General features: G+C 33.6%; 1 protein-coding gene and 1 long non-coding RNA gene across 3 annotated transcripts in view; one reads left to right on the top strand and one right to left on the bottom strand.

Moving 5' to 3' along the window:
• Positions 1–20531, bottom strand: part of LOC117102336 (tyrosine-protein kinase receptor Tie-1-like) — a 35063-nt gene that overhangs the window by 4330 nt on the left and 10202 nt on the right. Inside the window, exons 3-17 of the mRNA XM_033242602.1 lie at positions 17355–17615; positions 15897–16031; positions 14344–14481; positions 13718–13849; positions 13142–13254; positions 12387–12549; positions 10989–11252; positions 9476–9790; positions 8082–8149; positions 7691–7916; positions 3864–4142; positions 3027–3326; positions 2078–2325; positions 777–1089; positions 232–342 (exon numbers count right to left, since the gene is read on the bottom strand). Coding sequence (XP_033098493.1) covers positions 232–342; positions 777–1089; positions 2078–2325; positions 3027–3326; positions 3864–4142; positions 7691–7916; positions 8082–8149; positions 9476–9790; positions 10989–11252; positions 12387–12549; positions 13142–13254; positions 13718–13849; positions 14344–14481; positions 15897–16031; positions 17355–17615 — 3066 coding nt within the window. The remainder of the gene's footprint in view (positions 1–231; positions 343–776; positions 1090–2077; positions 2326–3026; positions 3327–3863; positions 4143–7690; positions 7917–8081; positions 8150–9475; positions 9791–10988; positions 11253–12386; positions 12550–13141; positions 13255–13717; positions 13850–14343; positions 14482–15896; positions 16032–17354; positions 17616–20531) is intronic.
• On the top strand, positions 3320–13707 carry LOC117102337. 2 transcript variants are annotated; one of them, XR_004444399.1, is made up of 3 exons: positions 3320–3453; positions 11529–12074; positions 13317–13707. It is a non-coding gene; the product is annotated as an uncharacterized LOC117102337 (long non-coding RNA). The 2 variants fall into 2 exon arrangements; XR_004444398.1 differs by having other exon boundaries at positions 11529–11591.

Genomic DNA, 20531 nt, shown 5'->3' on the forward strand with positions numbered 1-20531 from the left:
GGCCTACTTTGTGTTAACCAACCTCGGTATCGCCTAAATAATCTTTACTTGGGGACCACAGAGTCTGTATCATTATGATTACTCACCAATATCAACCGACCTAATAGTTAAATACAAAAATACACTCCGGAAGACATTGTACCGTTGCCTATATGTCAATGACTTTGTCGAAACAATAAATGATGGATAAACCATATCTTGATTCATTTCTGACATTTGAACTTAACTAACCTTGATATTCAGATGCTCCAATAAGGTTGACGATATTCGGATGGTAGCCTACTTTTGCCATTATCATCAGCTCTCCGAAGAAATCTCGCCTGTCATTGTCGGTCGCACCTTCTAGAAGGGTTGAAAGTGGAATTTCCACGGTTTAATAACTTGGTACAGATTAGCATTATTGGGGCATCCCAGGGCCCTCCGTGAATCTTACTGTACCCTGGAGAGGACACTTCACAGCCACCACAGTCTTAAAATATTACCATATTGTGTAATCATAACAGACACCCATAAGCTGGTATTAAACTAGTATTATCATTTTTTGACGACGCATTACTATCGTACCATATCTAGTCTGCTATCTTATTTTGTAGCCAAAATATAATGCATAATTTACAAAACACTGACAGTCTATTAATTGATATTGTTGCCTTATATTTTTACCTAGTTAATATTTCTGTTTATTTTTCATGAGCGGACCGTTGGAATTGTCAATTTTAAATACTTTATCAATGACAAATATATATTATACTGAATACTGAATGCTGTCACAGTACCTTTCAACATTTTTACAGCTGCCTGTATTGCAGCTCCTTCCTTCTTTACCACTCCTTTCATAACTTGACCAAAGTTTCCTTCAGCAATCAAAAAGTTCTCCAGTATCATATTTTCCCAAGGGATCTTGTAGTACTCTGCCTTGGGTGATAGTATTGGCAACGGGCTTTTGCATGTTGGTGACATTGGACCTGGTGATAGGGGCGGTGACCCCGTACTTGAAAATGTAAACATACCAGGGGTGACAATTCCCGGGGAGCGTTGTGCCACCACAGTTTCGTTGTATTCGTTGGATAGCGATCTTTCTCTCAGTAGCTTTAGAGAATAGAGAATAATAACACGTTTGTTGTAGTAGAAAATTATACATATTGGAATTACGCCATTTTATTTTACCGTGTACCATAATTGGCAATGATCCAAAACAAAACATGCTGTATTGAATTGGAAAAAAAAAACTTCACATATAAATTATAATTTGGTCTAAATGAAGCCTTTGTTTACAATAAACACAATGGCGACGAAGATGACGGGAAAGTAGCAATTAATACTTATGGCGCTGTAAGCCACATGATGTATGAAGTAATTGTTTTTTAAAACTTCAGAAAAAAAATACCAATTTGCATCAACGCAAAAGTTTGTAAAAATGATACTACAAAGTTAAAGAAAACTGACTTTGGAATGTGAAAAAAAAAATTAAAGGTTAGTTTTTTGGCTTAATTTACTATACTTTAAACGGGTTCCGGTGTAAAACTTTTTTATTTAGTAAGAGTAATTACGACCTTTAACAGTAAAAATTCACAACTATTACGAGCTCAATAGTGAAGAACGTTGTAAAATAGGTTCTCAATCACAGTAAAAATTACTGAAATGGTATTTTGAATAGCCTATTATAAGGCTTGCGTACGACAACAGTGGTAAACAAAAAACAAATCAAATAATCATTTTAAGAAGAAAACATATATGAGCAAGAGAAAGATAAAAAAAGAAGAGGTTGACAGTGGATTTGAACACCGAACTTAAGATAAATGTAGAAGTAAGACATAATTTAGTAGGATTCTGTAATTTATGAAACTCAAAATAAAGGGGGTGTTTTTTTCCGTACCAAGTTTAAAACATCTATTTAAGGACGCTAAATGTGAAAAGTTTAGTCCCATAGGCCTATGCATGTTTTGTACCATGAATCTGAATTCTAGGCAAATGCCACGAGCCTTGACAAATTGATGAATAAATAAATAAATAAATAAATACAAATAAATGTTAATTTCAATATTAGCAATATCATTAACCTAATATTTTTTCTTACTTGTTGTAAGGTGACGCTTGGTAAGTCGTCATTATTACGACGTGATTTGCGCATGTTTAATGTCCACAACATCAGACCAATAATAATAACAGCAAAAATAATGCAGACAATAACTGCAGCAACGATAATTCCTAATCTGTCCTGCAGGCTAGAATTGGTGTTTTTTTGCGTGTCAGTAATGACTGTTTCAGGCGCCAGTGGCAAGCCTATTTTAACTGAACTTGTCGGTAGAGCCGGGCTCTGTGTACCTGCGAAGAAAATAAAATACTTTACGTTACAAATCAGAGAACAACTGTAAATGATCTATTAAACGCTTCCCCCTAATAATTAATAATTAATCCCCCTAACAATTAATTGCAGATAGGCCTATATGGGTCTATCTTTGTTGAATATCACTTATAATTATAATGTCGTTTGATGTTTCGTACCATTGGTATACAATCAAAGACCAATTTTCTTTTGCATATTAAAAAATACTAGTGTTGCAATAAGTCCAACTACTGCTCTTGAGTAAGAGAATTAATCCTGCTCCTGAAAACACACCTCTTACAAAAAACCTCCTTTCTTGAATAAGCTACAAACAGAACTCTCCTAATAATTTTATAAACGTTATAGCACTTAGGAGAACATGTTACTTTTCAAAATAGTGTCACGTGTTGTGTTAAAACAGTTAAAAATCTGTCATCAATAATTTCTCTCATTTATGTTACAACCCAATTTCATTTTATTTGTCATATAATCGATTGGTAGATACATTCATTTAATTACTGATTGATTAGTTGGTTGATTGATTAATTGCTTAATGATCGATTGTTGGATCGATAATGGAATGTCAGATGGGTAAATGAACGAAAGGAAGGAAAGAAAGACGGATGAATGGATGGGAGAAGACAATGAATGTATTGATTTTTTGATTGATTATTGAACTTGTGTGTATTACTTAACTTACTCGAAGGCGGTGTAGTTAACGCAATGAAATCATTACTCCATGGTCCATCGCCCTTTATTGTGTACGCCCTAATACGCAATGTATAGAATTTATTTTTCTCCCATTGTTTGAAAATTACTCTGCGGTTTGTTGTCAAAGCATCTTTCACCATGGTACCAGCAGATGTTTTGCCCTCGTACAGTTCATAACGGTATTTTATAATAACTCCATTCTTTTTATCCTCGCTAGGCTCCTTCCAGTTAAAAATAAAATCTGTTTCTGACAGTCTGTAAGTGATGTTCATCGGAGGGCCACTTGGCGCTGAGAAAAAAAATCATAGTATACAAAATATTAAAACGACAACGACGACGTCGACAACAATGAAGATGGTGATGATTTCTATGAGCGGACTGGCACAGCGGTTGCGGTTCTGTTTCTCAACCTTGAGGTCGGAGGTTCAATCCCTCACTGTGCACGTCGCTTGTGTCCTGGGCAAGGCACTTTACCTACGGTTTGTCTTTTTCCACCCATTAGTACAAGTGGGTACAGTACCGGGTTAGTACAAACACAAAAATGCGCTGATTAGAGCTGCAAAATTATAGAATTCTGACCAGGGAGCTAAGTATGGTTTCCTTATGTGCTTAATCCAATGACCGAGGGTACCGTAATAATTTAAAGCACTTAGAGGCCATGTTGGCATTAAGCTCTATTATTATTAAGCTCTATTACTATTACTATTACTATTGCTATCGTTATTGTTATTATTGCTATTGTTATTGTTATTGTTGTTATTATTATTATTATTATTATTATTATTATTATTATTATTATTATTATTATTATAAATGGTTAAATTACCAGTCTGATGTGTCGTAGCGTTGACAGTTGACACTTTGCCTAGCTTCGTAGTCTTGGCACTAACCATGATAATGTAATTAGTATATGGATTCAGATTGGTTATGAAAGTGTAAGTCTGCAAGTGTGTATTAATGGACCTAACTGTTCCGGATCTTCGTTCAATGTAGGTCACGTTATATGCTGTTATTTTTCCGTTTTTAGCAGTCGGTGCATCCCATTTGACGATTATTCTGTCGTCTGAATCCACAAAGACTTTGATATTCTGTACAGGTCCCGGGGCTAAGAAAAATTAGAAAAGAGTATTTATTTTACTATAAAGTTATCATATTTAATAAAATATAATTTATATATTATATATATATATACATATATATATATATATACTGTCTCTTATACACATCTAGATGTGTAGGTATTTTGAATAGCCTATTATAAGGCTTGCGTACGACAACAGTGGTAAACAAAAAACAAATCAAATAATCATTTTAAGAAGAAAACATATATGAGCAAGAGAAAGATAAAAAAAGAAGAGGTTGACAGTGGATTTGAACACCGAACTTAAGATAAATGTAGAAGTAAGACATAATTTAGTAGGATTCTGTAATTTATGAAACTCAAAATAAAGGGGGTGTTTTTTTCCGTACCAAGTTTAAAACATCTATTTAAGGACGCTAAATGTGAAAAGTTTAGTCCCATAGGCCTATGCATGTTTTGTACCATGAATTTGGATTCTATGCAAATTTCACGAGCCTTGACAAATTGATGAATAAATAAATAAATAAATACAAATAAATGTTAATTTCAATATTAACAATATCATTAACCTAATATTTTTTCTTACTTGTTGTAAGGTGATCCTTGGTAAGTCGTCATTATTACGACGTGATTTGCGCATGTTTAATGTCCACAACATCAGACCAATAATAATAACAGCAAAAATAATGCAGACAATAACTGCAGCAACGATAATTCCTAATCTGTCCTGCAGGCTAGAATTGGTGTTTTTTTGCGTGTCAGTAATGACTGTTTCAGGCGCCAGTGGCAAGCCTATTTTAACTGATCTTGTCGGTGGAGCCGGGCTCTGTGTACCTGCGAAGAAAATAAAATACTTTACGTTACAAATCAGAGAACAACTGTAAATGATCTATTAAACGCTTCCCCCTAATAATTAATAATTAATCCCCCTAATAATTAATTGCAGATAGGCCTATATGGGTCTATCTTTGTTGAATATCACTTATAATTATAATGTCGTTTGATGTTTCGTACCATTGGTATACAATCAAAGACCAATTTTCTTTTGCATATTAAAAAATACTAGTGTTGCAATAAGTCCAACTACTGCTCTTGAGTAAGAGAATTAATCCTGCTCCTGAAAACACACCTCTTACAAAAAACCTCCTTTCTTGAATAAGCTACATACAGAACTCTCCTAATAATTTTATAAACGCTATAGCACTTAGGAGAACATGTTACTTGTCTAAATAGTGTCACGTGTTGTGTTAAAACAGTTAAAAATCTGTCATCAATAATTTCTCTCATTTATGTTACAACCCAATTTCATTTTATTTGTCATATAATCGATTGGTAGATACATTCATTTAATTACTGATTGATTAGTTGGTTGATTGATTAATTGCTTAATGATTGATTGTTGGATCGATAATGGAATGTCAGATGGGTGGATGAATGAAAGGAAGGAAAGAAAGACGGATGAATGGATGGGAGAAGACAATGAATGTATTGATTTTCTGATTGATTATTGAACTTGTGTGTATTACTTAACTTACTCGAAGGCGGTGTATTTAACGCAATGAAATCATTACTCCATGGTCCATCGCCTTCTATTGTGTACGCCCTAATACGCAATGTATAGAATTTATTTTCCTCCAATTCTTGGAAAATTACTCTGCGGTTTGTTGTCAAAGCACCTTTCACCATGGTACCAGCAGATGATTTGCCCTCGTACAGTTCATAACGGTATTTTATAATAACTCCATTCTTTTTATCCTCGCTAGGCTCCTTCCAGTTAAAAATCAAATCTGTTTCTGACACTCTGTAAGTGATGTTCGTCGGAGGGCCACTTGGCGCTGAAAAAAAAAAATCATAATATACAAAATAATAAAACGACAACGACGACGACGACAACAATGAAGATGGTGATGATTTCTGTGAGCGGACTGGCACAGCGGTTGCAGTTCTGTTTCTTAACTTTGAGGTCGGAGGTTCAATCCCTCACTGTGCACGCCACTTGTGTCCTGGGCAAGGCACGTTACCTACGGTCTCTCTTGTCTCTCTCCACCCAAGAGTACAAGTGGGCACAGTACCGGGTTAGTACAAACACAAAAATGCGCTGATTACAGCTGCAAAATGTGTTTAATCCAGTGACCGAGGGTAATAATGTAAAGCACTTAGAGGCCTTGTTGGCATTAAACTCTATTATTTATATTATTATTATTATTATTATTATTATTATTATTATTATTATTATTATTATTATTATTATTATTATTATTATTATTATTATTATTATTATTATTACTATTATTATTATTACTACTATTACTATTACTATTATTATTATTATTACTATTATTATTATTATTATTACTATTACTATTACTATTACTATTGTTATTGTTATTGTTATTATTATTATTATTGTTATTGTTATTGTTATTATTATTATTATTATTATTATTATTATTATTATGATAATAAATGGTTAAATTACCAGTCTGATGTGTCGTAGTGTTGACAGTTGACACTTTGCCTAGCTTCGTAGTCTTGGCACTAACCATGATAATGTAATTAGTATATGGTTTCAGATTGGTTATGAAAGTGTATGCCTGCAAGTGTGTATTAATGGACCTAACTGTTCCGGATCTTCGTTCAATGTAGGTCACGTTATATGATGTTATTTTTCCGTTTTTAGCAGTCGGTGCATCCCATCTGACGATTATTGTGTCGTCTGAATCCACACTGACGTTGATATTCTGTACAGGTCCTGGGGCTAAAGCAGAATTAGAAAATAGTATTTATTTTACTATAATGTTATCATATTTAATAAAATATAATTTATTGTAAAATATTATTTAAATATATATAAATATATATATATATATATATATATATAGGCCTATATATATTATATATATGTATGCATGTGTGTATATATGTAAATATGTATATATGTATATTTTATATATATATGTATGTATGTATATATATATATATGTGTGTTTGTATATATATATGTATGTATATATATGCATATATATATGTGTGTGTATATATATGTATGTATATACCTTTATATATAAATATATATATATGCATATATATAAATATATGCATACATATATAAATATATATATATATACATTTATATATATATATATATATATATATTATATATACATTTATATATATATATATATATATATATATGCATATAATTTTACATATTATATACCATCTACCTTTTTCTACCCTCACTCACTCGCCACTGAAGAAGGACTAGTGTTATCAGAAATCCCGGCTTCCGTTTCTGGCTGTTCACTTACATCTATCTACTTTGTAACTTTACCTACATTCAAGGTATGAATCACATGGAGAATTTTCTAACTGCTTATCCTAAAAAGTTTGTTTGAGTTTCATAAATGAAAGGCTTATGTAGAACTGATATACAACTTCACATATTGAATCTGTGGTAATTACCTATAGATACAATTGCAGAAAGTTACAGTGAAAATGTCAAAAAGTCTTTTTTATACAAAACACAAAAGGAGAGCCATCTCAAATGATTTTCGTATGTATGAACATACCCCCATCTTCCGTTTTGACACTTTGCATTGTAGAATGCGGACCAGTTCCCCCGCAGCTTACTGCTGACATTCTGAAGTAGTGGAGTGTGCCCATTTGCAGACCAGTAATCAAACATTGATTTACGTCTGTTTTTGGAACAATTTTTTCTTTCCAGCTCCTCAATCCAGATGGTCGGTAGGAAATAATGAAGTCTGTAATGATCATGTTCTTGTGAGAAGGCACGAACTAAAAGTAAACAAAAGCATAGCAGATATTAAAATTAGATTAGGTTCTTAAGCAAAAATATATTTCAAATCTCCAATTGGCCCGGCAATCATTAATATTCGTTAAAAGTGTGATCATGTAATTTGCTACAATACCCTTACACGAAATAGTAAAAGACAAACTTACACTCCATGTAACTTTAATTGTATCTTCGCTCACTGGTTGTAAAGTGACTTCAGGTTTTACAGATGGTTCTGGAGACAATAATTGAAGATGTTAGTAATATTTTAATATTTGATATCATAAAATGGGGTATGTGTCAGTTGTATGAAAAAGTGTCTCTGAAAAGATTCGAACCCTCAACCTCTCGCTATCAAGGTGAGTATCATACCAATTAGACTTACGCTATAATCTGAATGTGTATGCATCATTATGACTATATTTTTTATAATTTAGAGTAACGACATACTGTTAAATCATACTTCACTATACTATAAAATTCAAATTATATTATAAAATTCAAATTAGAGTAGAACATGTTCTACGTCGTGTTATTTGCTGATGTGACCTTTTACATACACGTTTTGCAATTACAAAATAACATATTGTGAAAGTTTGTCGCGTCGGGTCTGTGTGAGTTAAACCATGGTTAAACGCAGACGCGATGGTGTGCGTCGGGGGCAGTCGCGTCGTAGTAGAATATTAAACATGTTTAATATTTCTCACGACGGCTTAAAACTGTCCCCGACGATAAATCGGGTCGGGCTGCGTCAGCCGACGCTGTCTGAGTTGGCCTTAAGCATGGCCGGCGGAACCGGGGGGCCGGGGGGCCCGGGCCCCCCACTTTTGGGCAAAAAATATATAATATCTGGAGATTTTTGTATGATCGGAAAGAAATGCAGGAAAAGAAAGACGGAAGAAGGAGGAGAAGGATGGGAAAGAGAATGTTTATCCAGTCCCCGACCGAGTTACATTTTCTCTCAACTCACATTGTCGGATCTGGGGGATGGGCGTCATCGGTCCTGACCCTTGGGCCAAAAAAAGGGAAGAAAAAGAATTCTAGACCTACCTTTTCAGGACCCGTGAGCTGATTTTTTTTTTTTTTTTTTACACTTAAGAAAATTAAACATTTGTAAGAACATAAAATTCATTAAAACACAATTCAAATGTCGAAAAAGCTCATTTCCCGCCATCTAGGAATCACAATTTTCCCGGGAGAGAGCCCCCGGACCAACCTTTCTTGTTGGGATTTATCGATACATGGAAAAAAAATACGCATGCAACTACTCATTTGTTTATGTATACACACATAAAATAAAAAATGAGAAAATTTACCTGACCGTTTTCAAGAGGGGGAAAACCTTGATTTTTGAAGAACAAAGTCATTTGACACCTAGCTCAAAAGTCGAGAAAAGTCATTTCCCGCCATCTAGAAATCAAAATTTTCCCGGGGGAGGACCCATGACCCCCTAGATTTGATTCCAGATCTGCATGATTTTATATTCCCATTCATCTTATAAGTGGGCCCCCCCCCCCACTTTGAAAAACGTTCCGCCGGCCCTGATTAAGGGATCGATTACCTTCACAGCTTAATGTGGCTCTCATCGATGGACCTTTTCTTCCTTCTCCACCAGGCCCAGGCCTTTTGAGAGCTACGCAAAATTCATATTCCGTATCATATTCAAGTAGCACACTCGTCAGAACAATTTCGCTATTTTCCAAACTTTCTTCGACTAAGTATTGTTGCCAGTCGGCTCTTGACAGACTTCTCTTGTAGTAAAGGAGTATAGCTCTGATTGGTCCATCACCTGAATATTCTTCAAAATTTAGGTCAATTCGTAAAAGACCGTCTTCATTGCTCAGGACAGATGGCGGTTTCTGTGGAACTGGTGGAACTAATGAGCAAAACAACATTTCATTATATTTGTAATTTGTGACCTGTACTGTATAATTTTGCAATCTGGTATCTAAAATAAACCACAGTTTTGAAATCAAATTAGAACACAATACAAAATATAGATAGTAATATTTGATCTGTGAGTTAATAAGACATTAAATAATAATTTAGGTACAGTAATACCACAGTGACTATGCAAAGTTGTAATTCGATATTGACAAAGACAGTAGACGAAAAATTCGCATCTATAAATGTTAGTGTTTCTATAGACGACTTCTTACATATTTGCTGTCTCTTATACACATCTAGATGTGTATAAGAGACAGGCTAATACCTGTAAATGCAAAATTGCAGCTTAGTAAAATATTTGTGCCAAAATAGATGATAAAAACAACAGCGATTCTGTGATGGTAACATTGTACCTTCCTGAATTTAAATATTGCTTTCAATCATCAACTACTGAAATATAAACAGTGTTTTACAAATGAGTATATAAAATTTCTAATAAACTATCTTCAAAATATTAATATTTTAGTACCAAATCTATGAAAAGAAGTAGGCCTATTAAATATAATAATATAGAGATTTATACTGCGCATTTTATCAAGGGATACCGTACAAGGCGCTGGTGGTGTTGTTATTATTACCTCGGGTCATCGGATCCATGATCAAACCAGCACAAAGTGCAACCTCCTCCGCTCCATGGGGAGTATTCCTAGTCGTGTGTAGGCCTACAATTTAATGCCAATATAAATTAATACTTGCAATGCCACCTCATCCTATCAGGTACCCATCTATACTCTTGGGTGGAGAGAGGCAAACGAAGGTATAGTGCTTTGCCCAAGGACACAACCAAAGCCACGAGCGTTGGTCTCGAACTTCCGGTCTCACGATCTGAGGTCCTACACCTCACACACTGCGTCACACGCTCCTACCTATTTTAGGCCTATAGGCCGACTATTATTTTTATATTAAACGTAGTCATTGATTTAACTCTTAAATACTGTTACATTCTAATATAACCGATTTCAAGTAGTTTCGTCAGATATTTAAATATTTTATTTATTTTAATTTTAGATATTTTTTTTGCAAAATTTCAAGGAAATGGTTACAATTAATATTGTTAATTTCACAATGGGCACTATACACAAATTATAGTAATACTACATTAGTAGGTAAAGATGTGTTAGGCATACCTTTGCATCGAAGCTCTGCCACGACCTCAGTCGTTCCACCAGAAGACGTCACCTTACACGTATAGTTTCCATTTTTTGACATATCTACATCATCTATATTAAATCCGTAAATATTGGAGTATTCAAAAGATGGTTCAATTACATTTCCAGTAGGAGAAAACAATAACACATCTACGTTTATTCCCGCTTCGACATGACAATTCAGACTTCCACTTTCACCTAAGTTTACCTCATCGTCCTCCATTTCTGCAACCGGATTGTTGCCTAAATAAGAAAAGACTACTGTAATTAATCAATGTGTTAAGTACAAGGGTTTAATTATTTGAATGATGTTTTTTATTAGCTGCTTGTGAAGAGTATCCCCAATTCAGCTTTTAGCTGCTAAGGAACTCTATTTTGCCAACTAGATTCTATTTTTATAAAGATTTTGAATTGAATTGAATTGAATAAATACGAAGAGCTTTAAATTTTCATGAAGGCGTGAACCCACAAGGAGAATGCCTTTAATCCTGACCGTTCTGTGTTCTCTGTACTACTTAGATTCTGGACACACCATGTCATTCAGACGGATAACGTTAACTCAGCGTCCATGCGCAGTAGATTGTAAGTGACGTCAGTATATTTTATATCTTACCGTCGATGTGCAATCGAAAGCTCCTTAATAGTTACATTCACTGAATCAGAATAGACCTTTCCGGAGTGTCAATCAAACTTAACAACCGACTAATCAGAACAGCTCTAGGAATACGCGCGCGTCTTACAAACACACGTGTTGTCCCACAAACTCACGTGTCCGCGTATGTTTTAACACTGCCGTCTTGTGGGACCTTAGCAACAATATCCAAGGGGCGGAGCTTAGCGGAAAGGTCCATTATGGACAGAAGGTCCAGATGCTTGCTTTTTGAAAAGCATGAGATCTGCTTATGAGAAAGCATCTTTAAACACATTTAAAACAATATTTTTAAGTTTTAGAGAGAAGCTGCATTAGCTAAAGACTCGATATAGCATAAAAAATGATAAATCAGTGTCATTTCAAAAATTCTCTATTTGAGAAACGTACCTGTTTGATCTCAGATTCTGAAAAATGTAAGCATTCCTGAATTTTTTTTACTATAGAATAGTCTGTTTTAATCTTACTAAACTTTTTTTTAAACTAATACCCTTCTTTTTTTCTTTGGCTGATCATTGAACTTTACTGACTCATTAATTAACTTATTGATTGATAGGTTGATTGGTTGAATGCATAATCAGTTGGCAGGTTTGTGGATTAATGGATGGATTGGTTGGTCTACATGTTATTGAAATTTGGTTGAGTGGTTGAGTGTGTTTATGGATTGACTGATTAATAACTGATATTGCCTTGTGTGATTCATATTTTGTTCTCAGACATAAACTAACCAATAACGTTGACAGAAAGTGAATGTACAGTGAATGTACTGTTTGCCATGCAGACGAATCTCAACTCCCCGTTTACACCGTAGGGTGTAAAGGCATAATCGGTAAAGCCTGAGAAGATTTCCTCTTCAGCGTTAGACATCTGGGGAAGATCCTCACCGATTGGCTAAATATAAAGAAAATAGTGTAGTAAAATTAACTAATGTGTTATTCTTTCCGAAATTATATTGTCATCATTATCATCTTATAAATCATCATCATCATCATCATCATCATCATCATCATCATCATCATTATCATTATCATTATCATCATCATCATTATCACCATCGTCAGTATAATCTTAATCATAGTAGTCATATCATCATTATCATGGTCATTATTATTAGTATCATCATCATCATTATTATCATCATTATTACCATCGTTAGCACTATCTTCATCATTATTATTCAGTTCAATTTGGCGTTTCTGTCCATCTTTCCAATCATTTGATTGTTCTTGTTTGTTATGGTGTGTTTAGTAATACAAAAAAGAAGAATTGGATCATAATTAATCAAGTATTATTCAGAATTATAAATCGCAAAATATGAAAATTATTTCAATTCCTACGATTTCATGGGCATGTAGAATCGGTTAGTATTTACATGCTGGAACGTCGAGTTTCTACGTAATTGCGCATAGGCAGTTTTGGGAGATTTTGACGTGTAACTTTTACGTTGTTGTGATTTCGAAATTTTTTTGATTGTGAAACTCACCTTAATATTAAGATCAGGACATTGAGAGGCGGGAAGGTGGCAAGTACACCTTAGTACGACTCTTGTTTGGTCCAGAGAATTAACTGTTGTATGGCTTGAAGTAAATGAGATTTCTACGAAGGAAATATGTTTTATTTTAATTTTATTCTTATTTTATTTCCTATGGCGCTTTTAGGGAACAATAGTAAAAAACCAAACAACATGGAAACACGGCAATCATTGACAGCACAAAACAACCGAGTTATAATATATTCAGCAGAGCAAGGAATCAGATCAGCTGTTGACACTCATGAATCAAGGGATTACTTTTCTTTAGTGATTATATAACATTCAGTTCTTTCTTAAAGAGTTTTAATGAATAATATGTACCGGTACGTATATTTAGTGGCAACTGTCCTGAACACTTCTGAGTTTAAAAAATGTGCTCCATGGTTGAAACCAAGACACAGCAGAGTATTAGTTAATAATTTGTAGGCGGTTATTTCAAGTTTGTGAATGGTTTACTCTTTTCTATTGTTTAACCTGATATTAGAAAGTAATGGAGAGTCCAATGTATATAAAACGCATAACGCTTACTTTCTGATTGACATGTAGGTCCTGTCCAATGTTCAGTGCATATGCAGCCTTTTTGTTTGTCGCAACCAGCGCCATTCATACACAGTAGGCAACTCTGGCTGCAATCAGGTCCAAAAAAACCGTCATCGCATTCTGAAAAGTTCAATAATATAACTAGCCTATGTTCTATTATGTGAATATAACACTATTGTTTAATAATAATAATAATCATTATAATAATAATAATAATAATAATAATTATAATAATAATAATAATAATAATGATTATAATGAAGATTACTATTATTATCATTATTATTATTATTATTATTATTATTATTATTATTATTGTTATTAGGCTATCATTAATATTATTATTATTATCACTATTATTATTATTACTATTATTATTATTATTAATAATAATAATAATTATATCATTATTATAATTGATATGCACATAATTCAAAGCTAAGTTAAATAAGACTAACTTATAATAAGAATACCTTATTAACTTTAACCTAACTAATTCTAATGATACAAAGGTATATTTCTGAATTTGTAAGCACGAATATCTATTTTGAGAATTGCATTTGCTTTTTACCAAGTGACGAATTATTTAGTTATTACCAGTAAGTATTACTTACCACGATCACAATTCAGACCTTTCCATCCACTAGCACATGAACATCCATAGGGATCATGAAGGCAGAACTGCCGATTCTGGCAACCGTCGGCTGGGCATTCGTAATCACACTTTGCCCCAAAGAAATTTCTTTTGCATGCTAAAATGAAAAATACAAAGGACCATTTAGGAAGTACGACCTTAAATGATGACCATGAATTGTTTTATTTCTGTCAATTTTCTTGTAGACTAAACGACAACTAGAATTAGTTGAAACGAAAAACAACAACAACAACAACAGTCTAGGGCCTATATTTATGAAAAACAAAATACAAAGATGTTGAATTATGTTTCAATTTACAAGACTGTCATCAAGTCATGTATAAGCATCGGTTGCCAATTGTTTGAACGGCGTTTACTGATACAACACGCAATAAATAGTTTACTCCATAATCGTATAGGTGGTTTTGAAGGGGGTGGGGTAGCACACTAAAGCCTAAGTCATGATTACCATAATATGTAGCAGTGTCTTTCTGCAGGTAATGCTTTCATTATTAGATGTATTCAGTTGTAGCTGGTAGCGGTCTGTAGGCTACATTAGAGCAGAATGGAGCAATTGTATTTCTGAACAAACATGCTATTGGCAGTCACACTAGGTCACTGTTAAAATTCGATTCAAATTGAAACAGAGATGTGCCGTCGACTGATATAATACTTGTATCTAAATCAAAAACATTTTCATGAACATCATACTGTTAAACTTGAAACAATACACGTCTATACAATAAAATTACGTCTTCAAACATTTTTTTTTTTAGAAAAGGACGTGACCTCGCCATAATAAGTTGACTGACTGGCGAATTAGCAATTAAGCGCTTCCCGGTCTTTACGTTTAATGTATTTACGACTGAACGCGTCCTGTATGAGAAGGGTACAAGAATGAACCAGTGTTTAAAAAAATTCTAGTGCGTTTAACGATGTATATACTTTCTGTTAATAGTTTACGGGATATGCAAATATGACTACGTGCTTTTTAAAGCATAGTCAGAGAACTTGGACATCAATATCGGTGTGATAGACGGTATCGATTCCCTTTTTAACGCAGCATATTATACAAAATACAAGGTTCTTTTATTGTTACTAGTACACAATATACAAGTAAAATTGGTCTTTCCGATGCAAAAGTAGTATAGAAGTTAGACATAAAGCAGAATATATATATATACATATATACATATACATGTACATATATATACATATATAAATAAATATATATATATATATATATATATATATTTATATATATATAAAACTGGAAGGCTGCATTGGAAAAAAAAATAGATAAAAAAAAAAACTCATATACATATATACATATACACATTTTTTTAAAAAGGGCAAAATTTTTTTTATAGGTGTGTGTATGTGTGTGTGTTCAACAAAGTACCACAATACGTATTCCAAAAACTAATATAGATCTTTACCTCCTGTATAAGATCACACACAACAAAATATGAAAGGTCACCGTGACATCATGCTACCCCGAGTGATTCCGATCGTATGAAAATAGGTACTCACCAATCTCACAGTTGACGCCCCGGAATCCTGGCGGACAAATGCATTCCCCAGTCGTATGATCGCAAACACCTCCATTCCAACAATCGACGCATGCCTGATCACATAGTGGGGGATTCCATTTCCCATCCTCACATTCTAATGAAGAAAGTGATATATATATTTAAAAAACATAACTTAGGTCAAGTTCACACGAGAGCCCTAGTATCTGGATCGAGAGCTAACCGTTAGCACCTGTGTGAGAACGCCTGCTCGGTTAGCGTTAACCGTTACCAGGATCCGAATAAGCTAACGGTTAGCAAGCGCTATCGGTTAGCAAGTTCAGCGCGTTTCTATCATCAACAATCACACGTACGCGTGTACAATTTCCAGTTTCCTATTGGCCAGTGATTCTATCATCATATTATTGGTATCCGGATCAGAATTTTCTCGTATGAACGCTGGTTCCAGAACCTGCTAACGGTTAGCAGGATCTGGATCCTGCTAACCGTTAACTGTGCGTGAACATAATTAGTTAAGTTTATAACATGAATATCGCCAAAATAATTCGCTAGTATAATACACTCTACAAATTATTCATTTTAGACCCAAAAATAAATTAGCCACTGAAAATGTATCAGTTATGGACAGCCATTGACTATTCATTCTAGTTGGCATAATGTTATTTTTCATGATTTTTATATTGTATACCTTGTGTATAAACCTATTGCGTATATGTTAATATTGTTTGACATAAATTTATCATCTTCTCAAATAGTCCTACTAATTGAACCATAATTTATAGAGAAACATGTGGTCGTCCTTTATCACTAGGCCCATATGATACTAGGAGATAGTAGCCAGTCTACTGGTCTAAAGTTTTGCACAGCGCCACAGCGGCAGAATTGGCACGAATTCAAACGTAAGTGGCACTATAATCAGTGCAATTGTTTGTTTTTTTGTTTTTTTTCTCTCTTTTGCCTGTGCCTGTCGTAAATCAATGCGTATATATTTTTTAGGTACACACATACGCACGACAATGATTGTATGTGACAATTAATCCCTTTCGCATGACAAACACACACATATGATGCTTTACACAACCCTAGAACCCTGCCCTGGGATCAAAAGGCAAGCATATTAACCACCAAGTTATTCAACTCTACACTCTACTCTATAAAAAAAGTAAAAGTTGAAGGTAAAGTTGGGAACCGTGGTAAAATTGCGTCCTTGTCCAAGGTAAAATAGGCTTACGTGTTTATTAACCCACTGACTACAATGTATACGATGTATAAGATGTAGAATATGAATGAATCTTTCCATACACTATACTGTATGTTGGTATAGTGAAGCCTATTTCGACTGGAGAAACTCCACAAAAGAGTAGGGAATGATGATGCATAATGTACGCACCTGTAATACTTTAATAGGACTGCAGCATGTACACAGAATATTGACCTATAGGCCTATCAAAGATTTTACCTCTGACAATAAGTCGAGTTGATGCTCCCGATGATCGGCTACTGTTTGGGTAGGCTTCATAAACACCAGAATCGTTAACATTTGCACTGAAGATGGTGTACGTCTGCATGACCCCACTGACGTTGATCTCGGAGGGATGCAGTTCTAAATTGCTTCGTCTCCATACGATTTGATCAGATGTTTGGCCAGTCTGCTTCATCACAATATCAACGCGATCTCCTTTGTTGACTGTCATCGATAATTTCAACGGTGAGACAATCCCTAAGGCCAAAACAAATTACATGCTATAGTAAAGATGAGTAACATACAACTACATTTGATTGGATTTATTCGGTGTGAACAACAGTATATCCCACGAAAATCGTATTTCCAGTCGGTTCTTTCTGGTGATGTTTAGGAAGTACACTAAGATATAATCCCCTCCACTTTTCCAAATAATAATAATAATAATAATAATAATAATAATAATAATAATAATATAATAATAATAATAATGATAATAATAATAACAATAATAATAATAATAATAACAATATATAATAATATATTATTATTATTATTAACAACAACAACAACAACAACAATAAATAAATGTTATGTTTATATAGCGCATATTGGCACCTTGCCCCTATGTGCTTATTACACCGATGAAAATAGAGAAAAAAAAAAGAAAAATTGAAATATTATACAAACATTTTCGTAACGGCTATTCCTAAAGACTGTGCACCTTTTTTTTTTTTAGTTCCGATGAGGATCTCTAAAAATACTAGGCGATTGATTAATAATAGATTCTTTTTCGGCTGACTGATTATTAGATTATTATTGTATGGGCGGCCGTTAGGGCCAATATACTCTAATGCCTCTATTAATAGATTTGTTTTATATGGGCGGCCGTTAGGGGGCAATATACTTTACTGCCTCTATTATACTGCCCTCATCGGAGCTTTTGAGATCACGAGAACTTGTTAAACTTGCATCTGAACTCTCCAACCAAAACAAGGAGAGCAAAGGATGGGGTTGAGCCAGGTACCAAAGATCATCAATGGATCTTAACGGTTCGGCGCACCACTAGTTTAGTTGACTAAGCGATCCTGCTCTCATAATTAATTTAAAATGTACATTAAAAAAAAAAATAGGCTCTACTGATTTTCACATGCAAACTGACACTAAAGTAGAAACGGTACATTGTACAGGAGTCTAATGTTGGAAGCACCGCATGAATGAATGAAAATGAATACATACAGTACATGTATAGGCCTAAATACGAACATATAAACAAATACATAATAGTAATAATAATAATAATCATAATAATAATTTTAATAACTACCATTTTCTGTTGTATTTCCCTAAATGTATTTATAAATGTTCGTAATGATCTTATATATTTTAACAATTTTAAAAATCTTATGATCTGGATGTTGATGTATTTTTTCTGGTTTATGGATGTTGCTCGTTTTTATGAATTGCGAATGTTTTTGTTGACTTTTTGCACTGGGCCCTGTGGGAGAACAGTAAATATGCTACTGAACAGGTTTTCCCAGTATAAAGAATAATTAAATAAATAAAGAAAATAAAGGAATTACATTTAGAAAATCTATAACAGAAGTCCTGACCACACTATACTGATTTAATATTAATTAGGTGACTAGGCGTACATGTATGTATATAGGTCTATATATAATATATTATATATTGTTTGTACGGAGTGCTTGTTGTCGTTTTTTACTAGGAAGGTTAGCGTTATTGATCATCCTATTATCATGTATCCACCGGATACAGATGGTATTATTCAAGAGACCACAGACCTGTTGAAGCTACAGTTTACCAGGGGCTGACTTCACTAGGGAAATCTATTTCAAAATCGCTTAACCACAAATTGAAATTCAGTAGCACTGATTTGAGATTATAGTACTTATTGCTTCAATAGGTCACTTAGGATCTAAACGCTTACATTATTTTTGAAAGCTTATTCATCTAAGGAGGAAATTAAACTTTTTCTACATATATATTTTGATAAACAAAAATTATAGGTGATTCTTTGTATAATTGCTCTAATAAAATTGCTAATATTAATTTCAATATCAATTATAAGACTTATTATTAAGTACAAACAAGGAAAAAATATTCCTAATAATTCATAATTTTAATTTTTCCTCACGTGAGATAGTAGCTAACAAAGGGAAATCTTAACCCTGTACATGGTGTAAGCTACCATAACATACACCGTTGAACAAGATGCAAAAACATGCAATAATAACAAGAATAACATCATAATAAATATAGTATATAAATAGTAGTAATCCAGTAATAATAATAATAATAATAATAATAATAACAATGATAATAATAGTCATAATAATAATCAAAGTAATAATACTAATAATCACAATTTTTATAGTGATCATAATGAAAATAACAATAACAATAACGATGAAAAACACAAATAATTGATTTCTAAATGCCATCAAGAATTTTTTTTTTCCGGAATTTGGAGATAGATGGCGATTGTCTGCAGGCTAAAACGAGGTTGTTCCATAGCAAGGGGGTATTGTGAAAAATGAAAAATGCAGTGCGTTAGTGCGTGCAGGAGACATGTGGCGTGTGGGATGTGGTTTGTGTGTATTAAAAGATAAAAAGGAGGTATAGTCCGGCAGCTTAGCAGATGGATGTGGACGTTCCGGACAAAAGCACCAATTTTTTTTTACATGCTTCTTATGGTCATAGCATTCAATTTTTGGTAGGAACCACCTCATCTGAGGTCATTAAGGCGGCCATCTTGGATTTCAAAATGGCCGCCTAATAAAACCTATGTTTATCTATATCTTCGCTTCTAAACCACTTGGAATTATAATTCTAATGTCTGAAACTATTTTTATATGGTCAAGGAAAACCATCATACCATTTTTGACATGGTATTGCCACAAATAGGTCATTTAAGGTCATTTAGGGTCATTTAAGGTCAAATATTGTATGGTATCTTAAAAATTACATAATTGTCATATTTTACATTAGAACCATACCCTGACTCTCAGAATTCAAAATCTTTACTATGAACTACAATATTTCATTCGAGGTCATTCTGGCGGCCATCTTGGATTTCAAAATTGCTGCCACGCAAAACCTATATTTATCAATATATCGGTTTTTAAACCACTTTAATGAGAATTATGATAT

Source organism: Anneissia japonica, unplaced genomic scaffold, assembly GCF_011630105.1.
Source record: "Anneissia japonica isolate Jap-2015-1 unplaced genomic scaffold, ASM1163010v1 scaffold1147_len264814_cov175, whole genome shotgun sequence".
NCBI lineage: Eukaryota > Metazoa > Echinodermata > Crinoidea > Comatulida > Comatulidae > Anneissia > Anneissia japonica.